This window comes from Pituophis catenifer, unplaced genomic scaffold (assembly GCF_029215685.1).
Source record: "Pituophis catenifer annectens isolate HBS135680 unplaced genomic scaffold, rPitCat1.0.hap2 SCAF_6, whole genome shotgun sequence".
NCBI classification, from domain to species: Eukaryota; Metazoa; Chordata; class Lepidosauria; order Squamata; family Colubridae; genus Pituophis; species Pituophis catenifer.
The window spans coordinates 32,887,159-32,913,165 of NW_027256886.1; the positions used below are offsets into that span (position 1 = coordinate 32,887,159).

At 35.6% G+C, this 26,007-nt stretch overlaps 1 protein-coding gene across 1 annotated transcript in view; it reads left to right on the top strand.

Moving 5' to 3' along the window:
• Positions 1 to 13,456: 13,456 nt before the first annotated feature.
• Positions 13,457 to 26,007, top strand: part of SPSB4 (splA/ryanodine receptor domain and SOCS box containing 4) — a 35,961-nt gene continuing 23,410 nt past the window's right edge. The window contains exon 1 of the mRNA XM_070945936.1: positions 13,457 to 14,150. Within this exon, the coding sequence (XP_070802037.1) occupies positions 13,457 to 14,150 (694 nt within the window). The remainder of the gene's footprint in view (positions 14,151 to 26,007) is intronic.

The following is a 26,007-nucleotide window of genomic DNA, read 5'->3' on the forward strand; positions in this document are numbered from 1 at the left end:
ACTAAGCAACATATCCATGTTTTGTAAAACTTTATGCAGCAGGAGACTCTTCATTATGTTAAACTCTGGCAGTTAAATCTTGTACTTTTTGACAGATTGTGTTTCTTGCACAATTTTAACTGAAAGCAGAGAATAGGCTCACTTTAGAGCAAATATTAAATATTTGTAGAGTTCGAAAAGGCTGGTAAGATTTGATTGTTAATACACAGGTTGAAATTCATCTCATTGTAATCAGTGCTGTGGAGTCGGAGTCGGAGTCGGAGTCGAGGAGTCGGAGTCGGAGGAAATTTTGGGTACCTGGAGTCGGAGTCGGAGTCGGCAAACAATGCACCGACTCCGACTCCGACTCCTACTAAATTTAGATTGGAATTTTAAAAAAAGCAAGTTTAAATGTCCCAATTCACAAAAAGTTATAATTAATGACTTCTCTACTGTAAGAATAAAGACCAATGCATGCAGTGCCTCACGTAACCGCAAAATGAACACGTTAAGTGACCGTGAAGAAGCATGCTTTTCATGTGCTTCACTATAAGGCACGCAACGCACAATTAGGAGCGGCAATACTTATACTTTCCATAGTGTTGTGTTCTGCTGTTACAGGGAACGCAGCGCCCATGGGTAACCTAGCCTCTCACTGATAAGGGATTAAGTAAATATGTTTTTTGCAGGACTAGAGACACTTGCATAAGTGAAGGGAATGGAGGGTCAATAGTTCAAGACTGAAGCTGTAAACCATTGGAAAAACTGCTGTCATTCAGCTAAGGCTATAAAAACTTGTAACTCTGATTGTTAGCTTAAACTTTAAACATGACTAAACACTGTTTAAATTTATGAACCGGCCAAATACTCTGTTCAAAGAAAATACATTGTATGTTTGTATGTGTGTTTCTAATTATTGTTATTTATTCATATTTGTTCTCTTTTATTCTTTAAAGTTTAACAATTCATTCTTTATCTTAATATCTTTATATTTGTTTGGGGTTGGCTTTCTTCCCTTTCATCTTTTTTATTGTACAGCAATCTTTCTCCTCAAACCTACCACCTCTCTCTTTTCTTTCCTTCTTACTTTCTCTTCCTCACCCTCTTCTTCTCCTCCCTACTTCCTCTTCCTTTCTCCTTCTCCTCCTCTCTTCCTCCCTCTCTTACCCTCACTCCTACTCTAATTTCCCTTCCCTTCCTTCATCCCTCTCTATTGCTGTATCCTTTTATGTATATGGACTACTCAGAGGGCTGAAAAAGTTATTTCTGACTGGTCCTCTCCCTTTTGACCAGTCCTCGAACTTACGACTGTCCTCACATTTTACGTTTTTGCCCTATCTTGTCACCATGGTGAAGAGAAGCAGTTGTGAAATGAGTGACATGGTTGTTAAAAATGCTGCACGGGCATAAATGTGAGGATGGTCATAAGTGTGAGGACCAGTCAAAAGTGCGAGGACCTGTCAGAAATGACTTTTTTCAGCCCTCTATACACATAGCCATGGCCACCCGGTCACATGACCAGCTAGCCACACCCACCCAGTCACATAACCTCCAAGCCATGCCCACAAAATAAGCCACGCCCACAGAACCAGTAGTAAAAAAATTTAGAACCCACCCCTGGTTGGGGGTCACCACAACATGAGGAACTGTATTAAAGGGTCGCGGCATTAGGAAGGTTGAGAACCACTGGCTTAGAAGAACTTGGTGGAACAGCTTCTTGGATTCAACTGTAAGTGTTTATATTGTATAGGACAAATCATGTCTAGGTTTAGTGCTGGGATATATAGCTTATTTGTTTGTATAAAGCCATGTACGTACAACTTACAAGACTGTGTATGTTGATATTAAAAATCTAATTATATGCCAGTTAGTATAACATATTTTATATTTTAGGGAAAGAGGCATCCTAAACAATGGCAAAAAGACTGCTAACAACAAACACAACAAAGTCTACTGTTTATGAGCACTTTGCATTATCAAGTGATGGAAAACATTACGTGTGCCAATGTATTAGAAAAGATGATGATGGTGAAAAACAATGTGATGCAAAAATTAGCAGTTTCAGTGGGCCTGATAAAAATGCACCTACAAGAGCATCAAATTTGAAAAGACACTTACAGCGTTTTCATCCCAAAGTGTTAGAAGCCGTGAATGAGAAAGATAGCAATGAAAACATTGCATCTACTTCTGTGACAAAAAACGTTCAGAAATCTACTGGAGAACAATCACAAATAAGAAAATTCTTTATATCTGACAAAGTTACCATAAGGATGACACCAGAAAAATTCAAACACCACATTATTGAAATGGTAGTAAAGAATAGTGTACCACTATCCTTCTTTTCACAGACAGCCTTTTTAGGCCTAAATGGAGAAATGGCAAAAAAACTTGGTGTTTCTCTGGAAAGAGAAAGTATAAGGAAACTTATAATTGAGGAGGCCAAATGTAAAAAGGAAGAACTACAGAAAGTTATGAAAGGACATTTTGTCTTCCTTAAAATGGATGCATGCACATGTCACAGAGTCAATTATTTCGCTATTAATGTTAGATTTGTGGATGAAAATAACAAAACAATAACACGGACCCTCGGAGTAAAGGACACTCAGGCACATCACACCAGTGATTACCTTCAGAAGTTAGTGGAGGGTGTTCTAGAAGATTTTGAAATTAAAAAGGAACAGATTTTATGTGTTGTGACAGATAACGCTTCTAACATGTTGAGCACAATTGAGAAGATGAAGGCAGATGAAGAAGGTATCAAACAGATATTAGACTTAGAGGAAGACAGCTCTGCAAGTATTAGAGAAAGTTTAGAAACTGAAGAGAATGCTGACATTTTTTTAGACAACTTTGTTGAAGAAGCATTGAAGCTTGCTACTATTCATCATATGCGATGTGCTGTTCATACACTGCAACTTGCCATAAGAGATGGATTAAAAGATCGCCATGCAGCTACATTAATTGGCAAATTACGGCAAGTAACTGTTGCAGCCAGGGCCCCAAAAACAGATGCAATTTTGAAAAGACGTGCAGGAAAAGGAGCCATTTTGGATCAAACAACTCGCTGGGGAAGCACTTATTTAATGGTGAAGCGTTTGCTTGAACTTAAAGACTTCATAGAAGAAATGGACAATGAAAATCTTGCATTAACTGCAAGCCAGTGGACACAAACAAAAGAGCTGGAGAACCTTCTTTCTCACCCCTTCACTGTCACCAAGAGGTTGCAATGTGATGATCTAACCCCGGGTAAATTCCTCTTGGAATGGAAGAGCCTGTTATATCGCCTGAACAAAAATGGAGGGTTAATAGCTGAGGGCATTGCATCTTCAATGATGAAAAGAGAGAGTCTTTTGCTGGAAAATGAAATCTTGTTAGCGGCTATTTATGTCGACCCAATGAGCCGACTTTTATTGAACAGTAAACAGATTGCTACTGGGAAAAAGGCCCTCTATGATGTAGCAGTTCGCATGAAGGGATTACGACCTGAAATACCTCCACAGGAAGATGGAGTTCTTTTAAGCAATAGTGGTAACTCAGAATCATCTTCTTCAAACGAAGAATTAGACTTTGATTCCTTCTTAGACAAAATGGAAGTTGCTAAAGGAAAGCGACGTCGCATAAGCGTTACAGAACCAGTAAATGTCCAAATAAAAAAATTCCAACAGGAGTTTTATAAAGCACTAAAAGAAGTTGAAAAGTATGATCGCTCATCAAAACTTACTGTTGAAGAAGCCATCCTTGTTTATCCAGAGATCGTTAGTGATGTGGCCAGAATAGTTACTGCAATGCCACCCACCCAAGTCAGTGTCGAAAGATTATTTTCAGCCCTAAAAATAATAAAGTCTGACTTAAGAGCCTCTATGAAAGAGGATCTGGCAGAGGCAATTCTCTTCCTTAGAACTCTACATTGAATTGATTTGCATTTGCTAAGCCTATAACTACATTTCAAGATTAATATAAACCATTTCTAGGTTTTACAGATTTTGTTTTTGGTTCATATAGATAAGCTTTGTTTTTGTTCTAAAACAACCAAATAATGTGGTTTGTATTTTTGAACTGGTAAAGTTCCTGTTCCTGATGTTTATGCCTGCTGCTACTATCCAGCAACTTGATTAATTAAATTAATAAAAAAAAATTAATAAAACTTTGTTGTTTTCATTGTGTTTGTCTTTTGCTTAAACTGTTCAATACAGTAGACTGTTGGCTTCCCAGCCAGTAGTCCTGTGGTAATGACATGTATGTTGCCTTTCTTTCCTTCAAGGAATGTATAAAATACATTCGCATATTAATACAGAGGAGTCGGAGTCGGGGAGTCGGAGTCGGAGTCGGAAGTACAAAAAACTGAGGAGTCGGAGTCGGAACATTTATCTCCCGACTCCACAGCTCTGATTGTAATTTGTTTTTGCTTTCTCAAATCTTTTCTTACAGCATTTGGCTAAAAGGTTATAACTTCTAATAGAAATCTGTAGCATGGACAGGTATTTAAATGTTCCAGATCATCAAGTGATATCTATCTCTATCTCTTTCATGAAGAAATAAAACCATTATGTATGAAATTGAAAGTTTGATGGATATCATTTCCGCACATTTTATTCTTAAATTATAGAAGCATTTCATATAGCTATCAAGAAAAATTGTAAGGCTATGTATGAGGGCTCCAAAAAATATTGGTGACTATGAGATGATGACAACAAAAAGATGCAGAAATATATCACTTTTTGCTGCTATCTAGTGATCATTCAGACTTTTGCAGCCCAGATATAGTAGATACAGAATTTTTTTCCTGGAATCTATTTTAAAATGTTCATTTTTAAAAAATGTTCATAGAATGAAAAAGTTAGAATGGGTGTTGGCTGTCATCTAGGCCAGAGTTCTGCAATCTTTCTGGCTTTGTGGACTGGCAGGGGGAGGGAATGGTTCATTGCGAGTGGCGGGCAAGTGTGCATGCACATGTGCAGCTCCATTTGTGCAAGCAGTGGACACGTGCACCCGCCGCTCACTCAAATGCTGGGAACGATTGAGGGCAAAAGAAGAAGGGGACGGCAGAGAATGGCTGGATGAAGTCACTGAAGCAGTCAGTGTGAGCTTAAATGGTCTCCGGGGGATGGTAGAGGACAGGAAGGCCTGGTGGAAAGTTGTTGCAATGGGTTGGACACGACTTCGCAACTAACAACAAATACCATTCAGAACTACTTGGAGATAGGGGAGAATATAAATAAATTTCACATACACAAAAATCCCTCTAAATTTGCTTCCTGCTGTTGGAAGAAATGTCCTTCTGGGTTCAGTTCCAAGTGGGGAAAAAGACACTGGAAACATGGAGCTTGCTTGGAAAGATGGTTTAGTGGTGGACAGGATCACATGGTTTGAGTACCTGAGCAGAAAAGGGAAGAGATGCTGAGAGTCCCTAGGTTTTATACCCTCTCTGGCTTTGAACTTCCTGGGGCACAGGAAGAGTATCCTGATTGGTTGCTGTCAGAGGTCATAGCTAGCCTTGCTGGCTGATTTAATCTTCCCAGGTGCCATGTGGGGAGTTTCTGTTGCTAGATGGGTCCTTTGTGTTGCGTATGAAATGCTGAGGCCTTAATGGCCCGTTGACAAAGGTGGGGGGAATGAGTTTCTGCCTCCTCTTAGGGGGAAATATTCTATCTTTTTAGTATATCCTAAAATATTTCATTTTTCTAGGAGAAGGGTGGGTTGTAACTTCCAACACTGCTCTCAAAGATGATGAAAGAAAGACCTTTGCCTGTCAAACTTGTAAATTTAGTTTTCATCCAGCATGTTTTATCTGAAGAGTTTCATTTCCTTGCACTAAAAACTGTGTTTGATGTGTTGCTTTACTGCAAATTATAGTTTCTTCACTTATTTAGTTTTCCTTATTCGGTTTATACTCTTGCTTTTTTACTCAAACAAGTATTTGACAATAAAACATACATTAAATTGGATACTAAAATTAAGTAAAGCAGAACCAGGTATCTGTATTTTCTAAACACCAAGATGGTGATAGACAAAAACAGTTCCAGAAAATGTGCATTCCACAGTGTGGGAGCAATACAAGAGAAGGCCATTCTCTGCACGCTAAGTAATATGTTAAAATAAAAGCAAGACAGTTATTTCAAGTATCTTTATATTCCTGCACAGATTGGGTTTAGTGGTCTAGATAGCCCATTCAGCTGTTTCATTTGGTGATTCTATTCTCTCATTTAGATTTAGCTCCCATCAAACAAAATTATGGGAGAGGCAGCCTTCTAAATAGTCAGATCTTAAGCCATTTAATGCTTTAAAAGTAAATATGAGTGCATTCAGCAAGCTGTGCAGATCGTTTGGTACTGGATTCATAAGATCCTAGAATTTTACATTGTATAGCAGCCGGGCACTTTTTACAGTGTATTCCTAATTGTGCCAACTGCAAATCCACTTAAACTGTTCAGATCTGTTAATAGAGTCACTTAGGGGAAATGGGTATTATTAAAAATATGATGTATAACTATATAAAAATAAATAAATAGAAGCATAAAAAATCAAGTAGTTTTGTCAGAATGACTCTTGCAGTACAAGCATTGTCTTTTATGTATATGCAACAAAAAATAAAAATACATAAAAAAATAAAAATACATAAAACACGGTGGCTCAGTAGCTAAGACTCTGAGCTTGTCAGTCGAAAGGTCGGCAGTTCAGCGGTTCGAATCCCTAGTGCCACGTAATGGGGTGAGCTCCCATTACTTGTCCCAGCTTCTGCCAACCTAGCAGTTCGAAAGCACGTAAAAAATGCAAGTAGAAAAATAGGGACCACCTTTGGTGGGAAAGTAACAGCGTTCCATGTGCCAATGGCATTTAGTCATGCCGGCCACATGACCATGGAGACGTCTTCGGACAGTGCTGGTTCTTCGGCTTTGGAACGGAGATGAGCACTGCCCCCTAGAGTCAGGAATTACTAGCACATATGTGTGAGGGGAACCTTTACCTTTTAACATCATGACAGGCTATAAAGTAAGCCAAGTTTGCAACACAATGAGCAATGGCTCATCTTTCTTTATTTCTCCTCTGTAGGTAGTGGAAACCCCACTTCTTTTGAACACATAAACAAGTCATAGCTCCCATCATGATGCTGTGTTTTACTATCTTGCTTGTTTTGACCCCTCAGAGCTTACACAATTAGAGGCTTGCAATCACGTCCAAAATTAGCTGAACCAGAATTCCCCAATTTCCTATTCACCAGTACTCTTGGTATTCTTGGTATTTTATTTCTACTTTATTAAAAGATTATGCAGAATATGACTTTATGTTCTATACGTAACAAGTAAGAGGAAAGCTATAGCCAGAAAAGGATACTGTTAAGAGTTAATACTGTTAAGAGTTTCTGTATAGTCAATTTAATTGCAGCTCCCAATTGAAGATGAATTCTATGCCTCTTCTGGTTTGGCCTCAAAGGTTAAACATTCCAGTCCCACTGAATTACTTGTTGAAATTTGGTATTGTGACACAGTAAATTCTGTAAGAGTAAATACGCATAAGATTATTGTGTTTTTGGATTATTTTATCATTCTGTAAGTCAGGGATGGGTAACATATTACTGAATTATAACTCATACTATGCCCTTTTAGGTCTGCGGGAACTCTATAAGTTGTAGTTATTAGAGTTTTCGCTTTTCTGTTCTATATTTTATCACATAGTGGCAACATTAGTTTGGGTATATATATATATATATATATATATATATATATATATATATATATATATATATATATATATATATATATCATAACTGTGGCTTATAGCATTTAGAGTTTTAAACTAGCTTGATTATAAATTGGTTTGTTTTTTTCTACAGGACAATCAGAATGGAATCAGAGATACTATGATCTGTAATTATAATTCCTAATGTTGTGTTTGTTAGAGTTTTCTTCGAAACAGTAATGCTTTAGGAAAGTATTCAAGGGTTTGAAACTTTTAAGAAAGATTATACTAAGCTGAAAATCCCCAAACAACAGCTGATATATAGAATTCAGTCAGGTTCTATTCATGTTCCTATAATTGAAATTCACCAACAGTGTCACTACATAGCATAAAGAGATACTCACTCTGCCAGTTTCCTTTACCACCAAAGTCTTTTTAGCCATTGCTTTGTTGAAAGAATTGTTGCATAATCAACAGATAATAGTAGAAGTTTGAAAGTAAAGAATGCTTGTTCTCAGTGGGGTGTTTGCCTTTTGTCATTGGCAAACCAATCAAACCTCATTGTGAGTACTTAGCTGAATACTTCCTTAAAATTTAGCCTGCAAGGTCTTTCCCCAAGGGAGTATCCTGTAATCTTTTTAAATTGATAGTTCTACCTAGTGTTACAGAATGTCTCTGTAATGCAAATATATTGGTCACTCTTTTTTGTATACTTTTTTCTTGTATACTTTTTTCTTGTTATTGTCCCTAAAGGTAAGATCTTGAAGAAATTATACTTACTCTGATATTTGAAACTTGAATTGCAAGTAATTAAACAAATGTGATTCTCAGCTAGAATGAACTATTCCGTATTCCCAGAGTATTATTTATGATACAGGTACTAATGCTCCAGGGAGAGCAAAGAACCATTCTGAAATACAATAAAATAGCAAGGATTTATATACCTATTTTTATTCATCTGTTCCTATAATTAAATTATTAGGCTTTCCCAGATTGAATGTAAATGATGGTCTTTTACATTGCTTTAAGTACTTTATACATTTCTGAAAGATCATGCAAAATTATGATTCTAAACAATGAAATTATGTTTTCAAATTAGCTGATAAATTAAGCAAGACATAAAACAATGAAGATATATAAAAAGTTTTTAAAAAAAATGCCTTATAAAGAAAAGTAAATTATACCAAGTAAAGAAAAGTAAATTATACCAAAGATCAATTCTTCTTATGTTAAGATGAAAAGTATCCATAATGTTGATATTTGTCTTGTTTTTACAGATACCAGCGAACATTGTGAGTATGTACATTCACACATTCAGTATTGGGTCCAATTTTCTTGTGATATTTAGGAACTATTGTACAATGGTGTAAAGGATTAGACAATGAAGATGTAAATATAAAGATTTTTATGTTTATTTTTATGCTGCTTTTACTTGGCTTGTGCTGATAAGTAGGTACACTGACAACAGCGACATCCCAACAGTGATGTCAAGATCACTCTTAACTAAGGTGCATATACTATTGTCCTAGCCTAATTAAAATTATTATATATACCTTCCAGCATTTTCTATTCTTGCAGTTAATTAACTGGATTATTTTAAAAAATATGCTGATAAATCTTAGGTAAAGGGTTTACTTCTTTGAAGCACGAAAATTATTTTTCCCTACCTCACAATCTGCATCTGGAATTCCAGATGTCTTCAATCCTAATGTGCAGCTCCTAAAATATTTTAGTAGTGTATTTCATTGGTGTGCTACAAATACCTGTCTAGGCTCCTGCAAGTGCTTCTTAATGACTTATATAAGACTGTTTTCAGAATAGAATTGGTAGAACTATTAATTCATTTTGTGTCTTGCTTACTACATGTGTGTGCCAGTTTCTTCAATGAAAACAGATATTCAGATAGAACATATAAAACCCTGAAGGTTTTGTCTTTGCTTATTTGTTTAATCTCTCTAGCAACCTTGCTTCCTACTCAGCTTTTAATGGATGCTTTTGTTGTTCTATATGGATTAATCTAGCTTTTCCATATTTTTAAAAAATGAGCTTGTAAAAAACTTAGGTATTTTACCTTTTTAAACTTGGTTTAACTTTTTTAACATTCATCAGATGTTCTGCTGAATGAAAGCATGTTTATTTTAAAAATAAGTATGATCAACTAAAATAGGCCTATACAGTATAGTTAAGTCAATCCTGATTGTATACACTTATTTTTTCTCTTTGATCTGATATCATGCCACAAGTGACTACATGATACATGTATTAATAATTTATTTTGAAATCAATTGTTTTAAACCACAGGCGTCAAACTCGCAGTGTCACATTGCCGTCACGTGACATATCGTGACAGTTTTCTTCTTCCTGAAGCTGGGGTGGGCGTGGCCTGCATGTAACGCATCTGGCTCGCGGGCCATCAGTTTGACACCCCTGTTTTAGAAGCTTCTGAGACTCAAACAATAATCAGTTTGTATGCTAGTGCAAAGCTGTGTTGTAATGAATGTCTAAATCTGATGGAGTAAAAATAGGAAACCTTAAAACTGCAATTCCAGGAGTTTTCTGCGTTCAGGCAATGCTTCCTGCTTTGCAATAGCAGGTTGGTAATTTCTATTGCTACCATTTTGTCTTCCAGGGTAGTTTCTACTGGCATAACCACTTGCATCCCCCAAGCTTTAAATATTAAAATGCAATCATTCCTGGTAAAGGAAATAAACTGCAAAAGTTGTTTAGGTCCTGGGAAACTAGTTGTTAAATTTGTAAATGGAAATGCAGTGCTCTGAGCAGATCACAAGATGACAACCATCCGTTAGATTTTTTTTTAAGAAAAACTTTTATATAAAAAAAGATTGAAGCAAATTTAAAATAATAACAGATCAATAAGATTACATATAAAATACCTTCATATCCATATGTATTAATACATACATATGTATGCATTAAGAGAGGTCACTTGACTGATTAGAAAAAGAACATGAGACAAGACTTGACCTAAGCACAGTGCAGCAAATTACTCCCCCCCCAATTAAAATATTGCAGGTTCTAGTTTACCTCGTCCAGACCCTTTCAACAGAACATGCGCTAATTTCTTAAGTTCCAGAAGTTTTTCTTTTCTGAAAGAAAAGAGAGTTAGATTACAGAATATTGGGAAGTGTATACTGTAAATACAGTAGGAATAATCCTAGATTTACAGCCAAAATGGAACTTGGAATTTTGTTTGTAAATCATTGTTGTAATTTGAGGCACTAAGTGAAATTATTTAATTTTACAACCATTTTTGCAGGTCATCTAAGTTGCAAAGCAAATTACACGGTTATTAAGCAAATCTGAGAACTGGCAAAAAAATTGCAAATTGCCAACATGTCACCATGGGACACTGCAACCTCTTGTAAATGTACACAGGTTGTCAAATGCCCAAAATGTGAACACGACTGTTTTTTTAAATTTATTTTTTCTTCCATTTATTCGTGTCCAGTTCTCAGAAACTGCCTGGACAACTATGCAAATGAGGACAGAACTATATTATTGACTTGTTTAATATGGATTCATCATGATACTCTTTAGTTTTGTCACTACTTTCATAGTCAGATCTTTCTTCACAATTAAAATGATAATCTCACTTGCTTTCAATGTATTCTGTCTGATGTTCTTGTGATATAATATAGCATGCATTTTCAATAGTGGAATACTGTCTGCCCAACTTAATTTTTCCAAGGTTCCACTTTCACTATTGGTACTGACAATGCTCTATTTAATATCTTGGCAGTTCAATGAAAAACACTGGGAAATGAAACTAACACTCTCTTTCCTGCTTCAATTTTGATTACTCTCTGCTATGTGCAAACAGAGCTGTTATCCTGACCATTTTTCTCCATTATGTAGGGTATACATGTGAAACCAGAAAAATATTTTTCACCTATAATATTTTGAACAACTTATTTTTTTCTTACACCAATTCATTAAGAGCTAAGCAAAAATATTAGAGAACATTTTAGCAAAGAGATAGGCCTTCGGATGGGACATAACTTAATTAAAAGTGACCTTTTCCACAGGACAGATGTGAAATCTTAAAAATAGCAGTTTGTCATGTAATGTAGGGGAATTCTTCATGATCTCAGCTGCAGACATTGCAGATAGGTCTAGGAAGGAAGCAGTGGCAAACCACTTTTGAAAAAACTTGCCAAGAAAACTGCAGGAACTTGTCCAAGCAATCTCTGAGAATTGAGTAGAAAGGAAAAAAATACAGTAGATGCTGCTCACTTCAAAATCACTGATCACATTTTCTCAGGTTTTTGGAAAATAATCCTAAATTACCTCACTTTGTATAACATCATCTAGATATTTTGAATCCCAATTACTATCATTCTTGACCATACCAACCAAATAAATTGGCCTAGAATATAAAGATTTGGACTCCAACTTAATAATAATAATAAAAAAAAACCAGCCACAAATGCTATGGCAGTTAGTTTTTGGAATCAGTTTTAAAAATAGCCTATTTAAGACATACAATTTGTACCATCAGTGGTTACTAAAGACAGGATAATTAACAATTATCTCTTTTCATTTGCCAACTTTCTTTAGCAAGGCAAATTATCTTAAGATATTGATTGTAAGATTAAACCATTCTTCATTTGAGATTAGCCTAATATACTACGACAACTTTAAACATATGGGTTCCATAATATTGTTCAGAGGTTCTTAGTCAGATGGTATTTCCTACAAGGTACTGTACAATCTTCTATGGAATAAAATCCATCTACTTTTATGGAATAAAATATTTATTCTATTTTGTAAGCTTCCAGTCTTATAGAAAGATAAAGACTCCCTTGAGCTGATTTCAGCTACTGATCACTACATGTTTTCTTGGCAACTATATGTACATGGTTTTCAGCTGCAGTCATCCATAGTGTCTTTCCCTTCCTTCCTTCCTTCCTTCCTTCCTTCCTTCCTTCCTTCCTTCCTTCCTTCCTTCCTTCCTTTTCTTCTTAGTAGTTTTGCTTCTAATTTTAAAATCAAACAATTCATAGGACTTGCTAATCAAAAAACACCTACATAAAGTTCTACCGCCCTACCTTTCTTTCTTTCGAAAGCTATATTAATTGTTAAGATGTTAAGCCTTACATGTTTTTATAGGAGGCACGGTGGTTTCATCTGATTTTTTTGCTATCATATGTCTGCATCTCCTTGGGACAAAAGGTAGATTTAATAAGAGAAAGAGATAAAAGCGAGAGTTTGCATAAAGAATGTCTTTAAGGTAAAATAAAAAATTAGAAGTGAAAATGGACACAGTCTCATACATACCTGATAACAGGGGCAAGCTGTTTGTACAGTGTCACATCCCTCTTGACTAGACTTTGGGTGGAAGGGCAAAAGGTGTGGAATGTCTCTGTCTGTTGTGGAAAAAAGGAAATGACTGTCTGTGCTCTTAAACTGTAGACTCAATATATCCAGCTGACAGTCTGGTTAACGAGGACTGAAGTACAAAGGCCACGAAGCTGAGAATAGTTAGGTCTTAATTTTAAAGCAACTTGGCACAAATCCCCCTTCTACTTTTTTCCTCTCTGTTTTTCTTTTGAAAGAATAATTATGTGGTTTATAATTTGGCTACTTTTTAACCGGTGACTTTCTGCTTTATTTCAGAAGTGTGTTTTCAGAAAACATTGGCTCTGAAAGAGTCCAGAAAGAAGTAAATCAAGTTGCTGCATAGTGAGTCATTGGCTCAGCTTGAAAGTGCTTTCATGACTTGACACTGGGCCCACATTTACCCTTCACTCCCTGCAATCAAGCAATCTGCAGCTGAGCGATGGGCCAAAAAATCTCAGGGAGCATAAAGTCTGTGGATGTTCGGGATCCCCCATATAGACCAGTTAAACGAGAACTGAGGGGACCAGATTTCTGCAAGCCTGCACGATTGGATATGTTGCTGGATATGCCCCCAGCCCACTTGGAGGTCCAATACAAACATGCTTGGAACAACGAAGATCGATCCTTAAATATATTTGTGAAGGAAGATGACAGACTAACCTTTCATAGACACCCAGTTGCTCAAAGCACAGATTGCATCAGGGGAAAAGTTGGCTACACAAGGGGACTCCATGTCTGGCAGATTCACTGGCCCACTAGGCAACGAGGAACACATGCTGTAGTTGGGGTCTCAACAGCAGAAGCCCCTTTGCATTCTGTAGGATATACATCATTGGTTGGTAGCAATAATGAATCATGGGGCTGGGACCTTGGACGGAACAAACTTTACCACAACTGCAAAAACCAGCCTGGAGTGACCTATCCTGTGTTTTTGGAACCAGATGAGTCTTTTGTACTTCCAGATTCCTTGTTGGTGGTTTTGGATATGGATGAAGGAACCCTTAGCTTCATCGTGGATGGACAGTATCTTGGAGTAGCCTTCAGGGGCTTAAAAGGGAAAAAACTGTATCCTATAGTCAGTGCAGTATGGGGGCACTGTGAAATAACAATGAGATATGTCAACGGGCTTGATCGTAAGTGTTTCATTAACATTTTTCTTCTTTTCAGAATATGTAAAGATACTTGTTACATTGCCAAGCTGACATTGTCTCCATGTTAAATGGGCTGACGAGGCAAAAGTACACCTGCTGTTCTATATCCATCTGTCAAAGTATCTCTAGGGCTCATCGTTGTGTTGATAGCTGCAACTTTGAGTGGCAGGAAAATAGAACCTAGTTCTAAAAGGAATGCTTTTTTCTTTTTATTATGTGTATACAGCTGATCTGAAGGCCCAAAATAGAATGAACAGTTTTTTTTAAATTTTGTTTCTTTAAAGAATTCTGCAGCATTAAATGTTGATTGTGAAAAACTAACACAAATCCCATTGGTATTCCAGAGTAAATGGCTTTGCAAAATTACATCTGCCTTTGGGATTCAAACTTAACTAGACTGAGTAATACAGGAAGCTTTTGAGAACCACTTCTAAATATATGCATAAAGATTGTCTTCCATCTGTGGTTTTTCCTTACTTTATTTTTTTCTTTACAGTCACAAAAATGGTAGACAGGTTTTTGTGGGGGTGGGCTTCGTAAAAGTTAAATGCCTGCAATATATGTATACTGCCTTCACTTTCTCCTTGCATGCTTGTACTGGATCTCATTGGGACTGCTCAATAGGGAATCTCAATGGGGCTTTCTCATAGCAGCTGGTCTTCAGAGCTGCTTGCTGAGCTGGAAAAGCAGAGAGGTGTTCCATTTACATGATGTGACTCATGCTGTTTTCTCCATTAGGCACAGTTCTTTTGTAATCTCAATTGAGGAGCCTCTCAGTTGTATCACTGCGTGTTAGTGTTTCTTTTTAATCACTCACAGCAGAGTGAAGTATTAGCAGTCTGCGGCACCGGTAAAGGTGCCTACAAAACCCACATAACTGTCAAGGTTTGCTGCAATATAGTGATTGGTAGTGCTCTTTTTTTTTTTTTTTTTTTTTGATCCTTGAATAAAAAAGTTCTACACAAACATGATGCGGTCATTGTCAGTGACCTGTGAGCAGCATAAGTATTCAGCAGTGTGACCAGGAGGCCATTGATTGTGAAAGCCTTATACAGAAACTGGCATGAGCCATTTGGCATAAGTAGGGTCCATCAGTAGCTCAGATCAGCTGCCATGAGAAAGACGTGTATAATCATGCAAGTGGCAGATCTGTTGCAACTGAAGAAAGGAAAGAAAGAGGAAGAGCAAATACAGATATGTTGCTATGGGACAAAGAGGGAAGAAGCCCTGGAAGAAAGACAACAACAGTAAGGTCCCACAATTACCATAAATTCAAGGTCTCATTTGTCATTTTGGCACCTATGGGAATAACAACATATGTTTTATTTTCTTTTGATTTTAGAGAAAGTTTCTCCCCCCCCCGCCCCATTTGTATAAATGGAACTAAATCCAGTGTGTTCCTTTGTAGCTTTTGAACTTTCCAATGCTAACATTATACATTTCTGAAATAATTCCTTCGTACAATTGAGAGTTACAAATCCATTTTGACCACCATTCAGCTATTAAGCTATTTGCTTAAATGATGAAAGATTTCAAATTAATTAAAATCAGTGCTTCTCAAGAGTTTGTACAGTATACATGTTGCCTGGGGAATTCTGGAATTTGAAGTCCAGATATCTTAATGTTGTTGAGGTTGAGAAACACTGGATAAAACTAATAGGCAATTCATGCTGGTCACTGCTGCCGTGCCTTCTGTGTGTGTGCCTATATAATAATAAATTATTACCGGCTTAGAACAAGATCCCCTCCCAAAGTATTTACAATCCCGATTAAAGTTCTGACGGTTAATTCCACCCCCCAAGTCATATGATTGCATTCTGGGCACTCAGCAACCAGCTCTGTTTAATGGCCATTTGCACACGCAGATGTGCAAGAAGGAAAACCAAGGCTTTCCAAATATACCTTGCTTGTTGGGGCTGAATGTCGCTAAATGGCACCATGTTTGAACAGAGATTAAGCTGAAAACTATTATTATAGAAAGAAATACAATTTAACTTTTTAATAAAGAAACATTTATTTTAACTAGGGAAAACATCATAATTTCTGCAGGATATGCTTTGTTCTTTTATTTTAAATGTCATACTGAATTTTATTTGTGGATTTTTTGGAAGAACTTGAGGTAATTAGTTTAGTAAATAACCTCAACTTTATTTATTTATGTATTTATTTGTTTTATATGGCTAATCCATCTCACAAAATGACTCTGGGCAGTGAACAAAATTTAGAAAAATAAGAGCAGTTAACAATAGTACAAACATTAAAGCATTAAAAATTAAAATACATAGTTGGTTTAATCTGAAACAGCAGTGTCATTAGTTATCTAAGATCATAAAATGAAAAGATTTTTTCATAAACTGGAAAGCTAGAACTTTACCATTTTTAGCACTTCCATCTTATCTTTTACCATTAGGAGTTTCATGAGTTTAATTTTAGGCAGTACACAGTTATTGTATTTTTACATGAAAAATGGTAATTGGTAGAAAAGTAAGAAGGAAAGAACAAACATTTTATAAATAATTGAATTGAAGTGGGATAATATATGTTTGAGAGCCATCTTGGTCTAATGGTTAAGGCAACAGGATAGAAAGCAGGAGGCTCTGAGTTCACTTTAGCCATGAAAACAGCGGGATAACTTTAGGCCAGACTCTCTCTTAGTCCAACCCACTTTACAGGGTTGCTGTTGGGGGGGAAATAGGAGGAAGAAGGTGTGTTAGATATGTTTGGCACTTCGAGTTATTTGTAAAAATAATAAAGTGGGATGCAAATAAGTAAATATTTTGATTTGAAAAATGGTTGTCATTTCACTGGGAACTGATAGAAGTTGACTAATAAAAATGGAAATGACCCCAAGCAGTCTATGGAGATTCTCAGTCATCCAGGTCATAGTTGTCCCAAAGGTGCTTTTTCAAGAGGCAACTGGACTTTCTTGTTTTTATTTGAACATGTTTCGCTTCTCGCCCAAGAAACTTCTTCAGAGCTGAAGAAGCTTCTTGGATGAGAGGCGAAACGTCTTCAAAGAAAAACAAGAAAATCCAGTTGCCTCTTGAAAAAGAAGCTTTGGGACCCCAAGCAATGTTGCATTCAGAAATAAAAGAATACAATTAGTTTTACAAGCAAAGCATGTTCCCAGTTCATTCATGCAAAACTTTCACACTTACGTGATGTAACAACCAGATTTTTGTGTTTCTGGTTTATTTAGGAAAAGAAATCTTTAAAACAAGAAAAAAAAATACATTTTAAAATTACAGTCTTCCTTAGGCTCAATTATAGTTGAAAAATTGTCATAAGTTGCTTTTTTCAGTGCTACTGAAAAAAGAAGGTGTAACTTTGAACAGTTACTAAATGAACTGCTGTAAGTTGAGGACTACCTGTATTTAGAATCTTGAGAATGTGGCTGTCATGAAGTAGACATACCTTCTAGTGAAGGTATTTTTTTGCTAATCTGCATCACAAGGCAGATTAATCTAAGGACAGCAACTGGGACTGCCACAACTGCCGTCATAAGTCAATGAGGTCACATGATGTTGTGCTTTATGATCGTGTTGCTTAGCAACAGTTGCCAGTCCAGTTACCATAGTTAAGTGAGGTCTACCTGTAATTCTTTTTGTATATTTGTATAAGTTCATATTGAATTTATTATTGTGCATGGGCTAGAAATATATATTAACATTTCACCTAGATTAATAAAACATACTAACATATAAACATTAAAAAGATCTTTTGTTCAAAAATCTATATTGAATGTTACCTCACTTTAGCGTGAGCATGAAGTGTGGTTTAACTGAAAGAAAAATGAATGCATGATGTGATGCTTTTTATTAGTTTGCCCAATAAAATTTTCATGGTGCTCTCAGGAAAAAAAAGTCATTTAAAAGCAAAAGGACATTTCAGTGTAAGACAGAAATAATCATTTTAGTAATTTACTGATGACCATACTGACCTTTGAATGCCTATTAAGTCCCAATTAGTTGCTGAAAAATGCAAATGCAGATTCTGATAATCTGCTTTCTGTTGCTCAGACAGCCTACCAAATTAATGGATAAAATCATTGTCTTCCTAGACAGAAAATTAGTAGCACATTTACATGTTTGCAGCAGCTTGTCAGAGCATCCTTTGTAAATTCTTCATTGGAGGTCAGCATCCTTGCTGCTCTGATGTTTAAAACTAATTTTCCTTTTGACTGTTATATCTAGTTATTAGACATGCATTTTTCTTTCATGTTTACTTCAGTGGGAAGGGAAAGTAAAATGTAAGTGAGATCTGTAAGATGAATGTTTCTCTAACATTTGATTATTTACATCTATGTATAAATTATTGATTGTTAACTAATGAAACTTGTAGCAATGATGGTATGGAGCAGTGATAGCTAACCTTTTTGCCGTCACATGCCAAAAGCGGGGGTCATACGGGGGGTCGCGCATGTGCGTACCCACACCCATAATTCAATGCGTCCCGCCCCCTTACATGCACACATGCACCCCCGCACTCCCCTCGCTTTTGGCACGTGATGGCACAGTGGGTCCGGTAGGCCCGTTTTTCGCTCTTCCCAGGCTCCAGAGGCTTTCTAGGAGCCTGGGGAGGGTGAAAACGGGCTCCCCCCCGGAGGCCACCCTGGAGGCCCTTATATAGTTCTTGTGATTATCAGGGCTGTTGACGTATTAAGTGTACTTGGTTTTGTTTTGTTTTTATTTATTTATTTATTTTTGATTTATATGCCGCCCTTCTCCGGAGACTCAGGGCGGCTTACAATGCGTTAAGCAATAGCCTTCATACTTTTGTATATTTATACAAAGTCAGCTTATTGCCCCCACAAATTGGGTCCTCATTTAACCTACCTTAGAAAGGATGGAAGGCTGAGTCAACCTTGAGCCTGGTAAGATTCGAACCTGCAGTAATTGCAGGCAGCTGTGTTAATAACAGGGTGCTTTAAACCACTGTACTACCAAGGCTCTTAATGAATGAGCATGTAGAATCACTTTGTATATTCAGTTCAAATATGCAAAAAGTAAAGCAGTCACGCATGCAGATATATTGAGCATGGAGCTTATGACTATATTCACACATTGCAGATTCCCTTAACCATGATTAATTGAATAAGTGACAATTAGCTAAGCCATCAAAAACAATTGGCAGGTTTAGTTGGAAGCAGGTCAGATAATTATGGTGATATTAAATCAATGATCAAGCTTTTCCAAGATTAAATTTTTATTCTTGTATAATGTTAGGAGAAATCAGTGCTATGGTTTCAGAAACAAAACCAAGTTGATCCCGAAGAAAGAAATGTATGCCTTTTTTCTAGACTTCGGTAGTATCATAATCGATATTCCATATCTCCCCATCCTACTTAATAATACTGACATCACCCAAAAAATATCCTTAGGGAAACAAGTCTTATCAATTGATTTTAGTTGTGTTCTGGTAACTAAAATCCATGGTTTTTTGGTATATTTTATTTTTGTCTTTGTGTGTTTTTACTGTCCCACCCAGGGGTGGGTTCTACTTACCTTTACTACCAGTTCACAACAGGGCCGCGCGTGTGTGCTCGCTTCACTTGCACGTGCGTTCACATGTGCAGAAGCTTCTGCAGATGCGCAGAAACATTCTGATGATGTCGGGGTCGGTGGGCGGAGCCTCCCGCCGGTTTTACTACCGGTTCTATAGAACCGGTGGAAACCGGGAGCAACCCACCACTAGACTGAACCCAATTGCAGATCACAGTTTTAAAGATTAGATTAATATATGGGAAGAAGAAGATAATTTCATTTTTTTAGGTGTGATGTGCATTTTTTGTTCACTATGTGATAGGCGGCTTTGCTAAGAAGACATTGTAAACATTACTTACAAATGAAATCTGACTAAACTAATTGGATATTGAAATTTCCTATTAAGGGAGAAGTGTCATTAAAAAAATTATCTGCAATTTTTTTTTTCTGTTCTCTGGCTTCATGATACTCTATACTCTATATTTGTTAGTAATTTATTTATATAATAACTACCATATCTTGTAACACAATTTTTATACACTTATAAAAGTGTATACACTTATTCACTTGTGTTTTTTTTTTTCAGTTCATGTTATATTTTTTTCACATTCCTGGCTAAGAATTCTGCAAAAAAGGAAACCAGTTGTCCTCTCCCTCTGTATGACTTCATTCAGCAAACTCAAATGTATACTGAAAAAATGCACAGAGCAGAACGCAATATATTGGGTGGAATGCTTTTATAGCTTTTGTAAACTTGTAATTGGGTTGGGAAAAAATGTACTCTATCAGTTCCCCCAAGCATGTAGCTTAGAATTATTTTCCATGGAGTCTTCTTAACCCTAATAAATATATTTAATTATAGATTATTACCTTGCGTATGCAATTCAGGGGATTGTGTAGGTACATATTTATTCAAATTGATATTTTGAGAAAACCTTTCCAAAAATACTTTTGATATGGCAAGCAAGTTGAAGGGGGTGTTTTGGATTACATTCAAATGAACTAGTAAACATGGTTAGGAGATCCTTTCTTAAATGATTTTCAAACGGAGTGGTATATCATTTTGGAAGAACCATATGCATTGTTTCAAGGCTGATGTCAAACACAGTTGGCTGTGTTACATCAGAAGAAAATTCAAAACAGCTGGAAGGTTTTGATCCTGCCTTCAAACAAGGACTTTTTTACTTTGTAATCAGAACACTTTAAACATTCACTTTCAAACTTGAACAGCTGATTTCAGATTTGCTTCCTATAAACTCAGAACGTCCACTATTTAGAACAACCAACTTTGTTTCTATGCTGGACTGAAATAGCCAAGTTTTGTTCCAACTTCAGAATAAAATTTTCAAGAAACATTATTTTTGTTTCACACTCAAAAGGCCATTTAAAGTTTTAAACATGTAGTGCATCCCTAATTAATATTTTGTATTTTACGGGTGAACATGAGGTAAGATAATGATAAAAAAGAAAAAGCTAATAGACTATTTTAAAACTCTTTGAATTGACTTGTGATCTGTTAAATACTGTTGCAAGTGACTCTAGGATCAACATTCTACACATACATTTGCTGTCACAAATGTTTAAGGGAATTATACTGTACCTCTTTGAAAGTGAAAACATAATGCCTGGTTTCCTCTTAACAGTGAAAAAGACACAATGAATTAAGTGACTCACTGATTCACCCAGACAGTCTGCTGAATAGCAAGTAATACTGGTGAGGGTAAAGGAAAGAATAAGGAGCAATAAGGAATATTGAAAAGAAGGATTGGGACACTTATATATTGTGAAAGGAAGGCCACATTACCTGCATACTTTCTGTTCTACTCTTTTTTTTAAAGATAGTTCTCAACTTACAGTAGTTCGTTTAGTGACTGCTCAAAGTTACAACAGCACTGAAAAATGTGACTTATGAACATATCTCAGAATTATGACTTTTGCAGCATCCCCATGATCATGTGATCAAAATTCAGATGCTTGGCAACCAGTTCATATTTATTACCTTTGCTGTGTCCCAGGGTCATGTGGTCACCTTTTGTAACCTTCTGACAAGTAATGGGAAAGTCAGATTCACTTAACAACCAGGTTACTAACTTATCAACTACAGTGATTCACTTAACAACTGAGGCAAAACTCACTGAACAAATGTCTCACTTAACAACAGAAATGGACTCAATGGTGGTCATAAATCAAGGATTACTTGTATGTTTCTTTTGTCATAATACTGCAGGGATAAAATAATTGGAAAAATATATAATCCTTTCCTTTATTCATTTTCCTTTGTTTAAATTTAAAATGATATTTATTCCATCACATAGTTGTACCCTAGCCCTTTACAATAATCCTCTTTCTGAAAATAAGCATGCTTGGATGAAATTAAAATTTGACTTAGTTATGTTATTACAGAATCAAACAACTACAGAAAAAGAGCATTCAATATGCAGTCCGTGGCTTCAGATTTTTAGCTGCTTTTTGCTGATCTTTTGTGAAGAACCACAAGTCTTTTAACTGCCTTTTTCTCGGTTCTAGGGCTTCTCGTTCCTTGTCTTTCCAGCTTTCATGTAACATTAATTGATCCACAATAACTAAGCAGGTGATCAGTTTCAGTTCTATATTAAAAATTGGGTAAGAGACAAACTTTATTGAAAGTATAATTGACAGAGTTTTTGTCATTGAACAAACAATGGAACCTGGTTCAAAATAAATAAACAAACAAATAAACAAACAAACAAACAAACAAACAAATAAATAAATAAATAAATAAATAAATATAGTATATAATGCAATTAAGGAATTTCTTGCAACTAGATAGGTAGACTTCTAGTTTAGAGAGCACTGCACTAGGTTTATATTGGATTAATAGCAATTTATTCCAAATAGATAAATAGAACCTCCCAGGTTCAGGAGTAGCTTGGCTTCAAATACTATATATTATAGAGATTTTTATCTGCTTCATGCCATAGTGGTTTGAATAATGTAAGATACTAGGTTGGATAGTTCCTTCAGCCCAATCAGCTTATTTGATATTTGTGACACATTTTTTTAAATTTGGAGATTTATCTATCTATGTGTATATACACATATAAGGTAGAATATTGGATATTGCGCAGTAATGAGAACTAGAAAACAAAGATGGTCATAGTTTGCACCTATTGTAAAACAGTAACAAATCCTGTTTCCAAAAGTTATTCTAAAAATGTAATTCAGGAAAGAGCTTTTAGGTTGATTTTCTAACAATGGGTTTATTGTTACAGAACCTCTGAAGGGTAGAGGTATTATAGAAATACTTTTAAGTGCAGTTTTTTTCATAATAAACACTTGAAGCTATTTAATTTCTTTTCATACAAATATAAATGTAAACATGACATTAGATAAAATGTAACCGTTACAGCTGAGAGCTTTTCCATTATGTCTTCTGCCCAATGTCAAAAATATTCATGGATCCTCTATTCCACATTAAAAGCTTTCCACTCTTACATGCCTTGTAAAAATAGCTTCGTAATTGGTAGTTTTATGTAGGAATAGACAAGTTAATGTTCTTTATAGCTACCATCAATGTTTACTTGTAACAGCAGATGTGTCTGCACAATGTGCTGGACAAGACCTAAATAACACAACCTGCTTTCACTGACCTTTTTATTATTTCCATGCTTATGTCTGGAATAATGAAGTATTCATTCAACTGATTAGCTTTTAAAAATACATACTATATATCTCTCTGTGTGAGAGAGGATTAGAGAAATTTCAGAAAACAGTGTAATATTTTCGGAAATACTGTAACATGAATTTGTTAACCTATAAAGATGCATGAAAAAGTTACAGGTGTAAAGTTGATCTGCTATCCAGTATTTTTCTTCTATTAAGGCAATTTATATATTTTCGATGTTAATTTAATTCAGATGTTAAAATTAATTTAATTTTAATCCATGGCTATGTGAAGGCTCAGCAGTTAATATGGGGTGAGCTCTTGTTTTCGCCCTAACTCCTCCTACTTAGCAATTCGAAAGCATGCAAAATGCAAGTAGATAAATAGGTACCAGTTTGGTGGAAAAGTAACAATGCCTTGTGACATCATACTGGCCAAATGTCTTCAAACCACACTGCTGTTCAGTGGTCTCGAAACAGAGATGAGTACTAGCAGAATGAAATCCACAGGGACTCCTTTACTTTTATTTTAATTCTGTAAAAGTAGTAGAATTTTTACTATTTTCTGGAATTATAATTTCTAATTAAAAGTTATCATATATGGGAATATATTGTTAAGAATATTAATTGTAGAAGTACACTATAGAGAATATTTAGCAATGATAAGAAAGTGTTTTATGGAACAGGGAGCATTTTATATTTCTCATTCAGAGTAGCTTTTTAAAGTTTGGTTCAGTACGAAGAAAGATAAAATACTACAGTAGACTTCTCCCCCAAATTTTATTTGTAGTTTTTGTGCATTTAATACATCTTCCTGTTATAAGTGCACTTTGCAAAGTGAAAAGGGCTTTACATCACTGAATACCAGTGGGGTAAATGAGCCATAAACTGACATAAGATCCTCAATCATTCTTCCTCTACCAGCAGAAACTGTCAAGCCTGGGACCTGGAGATCCCAAGTTACATGCAAGTGAGATTGATAGCTATATAAATTAAATAAATAAAAATCAATAATAATGGATTTTTTTTGGATGTTTGGAGCTAAGAAGCCTAATTTGTTTCTCATAATCTAGCCACAGGATAGAAACAAACAAACAAACAAAAACATGACTTCTGATTCTAGTTTTCAGGTTTACCAGTAGTGTGGATACCATCAGCATACTATTGAAGGAATGTCTATATAGTCTATTTAAATCTACTGTTGGCAAAAATGCATCAGGTTATTTGTGCTAATTAAATAGAAAGTAAAATCACGCAAAAAGCCATTGATAAGAATCAGTGCTTGAATAGGCTACTCAAATATTTCACAAGCAATGCACATTTAAAAATATATGTTTGAAAGCTTGTTTAAATATCGATGTATGTTTGTTGGCCTTGTTTGTAACTTTAAAAATATAACCTTTTAAATTTATATTAAAACATAAATTCAAAATATAACTAATTAAATATGTTATATTGTATAAATCTAGATAGGTCTGAATATTTTGTAGGTGAGCAGCATTGCATATGATCACTGATCAGTATAATGTCAAGCGATAGTCACTTTCAGATACTTCTGTCTGAAGACTTCACATCTCTGATCCTCTAAGTGGATAGGTATAGTATAATATAGGTTCTTCTGCTTAGCGGCGTATGCTTTGACATTAAATTAATTATATATCCTTAAACCAGGGTGGATAAAAATCAATGATTTTTTTAAAAAAATCAAAAAAATCAGATTTTTTTTATTTAAATCGGATTTTTTTAAATTTAAATTGGATTTTTTTCATTTAAATTGAATTTATTTTAATAAAAAACTTTTGGGGTAAAAATCTATCGTAAGATAGTTTTCTATTTAAGATACATAAATAATTTAGTTTATTCAGCATGAAATGGAGCTTAGTTATGTAGCATGAGGCTGTATATTCTGCAACACTGGGGCTATCGGTGAGTCAACAGTGGGTCAAAGGAGTAGCAGAGATGACAGTTGCTCTTTAAAAATTATGATTTAAATCGAGTTGATTTAAATCAAGCTTTTTTACTAGTGACTTAAATCATCATTTACTAGTGATTTTTACTAGTGATTTAAATTATGATTTAAATCAACTCGATTTAAATCAAATCCACCCTGCCTTAAACCATTCTCCAATATTTCATCAGTGGAGAATAGGAGAATGTAAAAGTTGGAATTGGGCAAATAAAATAGCTGCTCCTGTTTTCCCAGGGATTGTCCCGCTCTTTAATCTTGATTTGAAATGATGAGAAAGGTCAATTCATTACTGAATTAATTAGTCCCTCTTAGCTGCCTTCACTTGTTTCCATACACATCTGAAAAATTGTTAGTGCAGATTAGAATTAAATTATGTGTTAAAAGTGAGAAACTATATTCCTGAAAGTTTGCCCACTTCGATCAGTATCTTATGGGCATACTTATATTAGAAGGAGATGAGTAATTCCGCTAATGGCCCATTTATAGTGAGAAAAGCATCCTGAAGTTGGTTTATGATGCATTCTTGCATGCCAAAAATACAGATTTAGGACATACACACACAAAAGACCATTTTTAAAAAAGACCCTCGTAATCCCTTGCATAGGGGTGGAGTTAGGATGACTGAATGGAGCTGAATGTTTACTGGCCAGATGCTCTTCCTGATGCCTACACAGAGTTTGAAGCAGATATTTTCTCTTTCTGCCCAGATCGAAGACCTAGGATACCTACGATCAAACTCACAGCT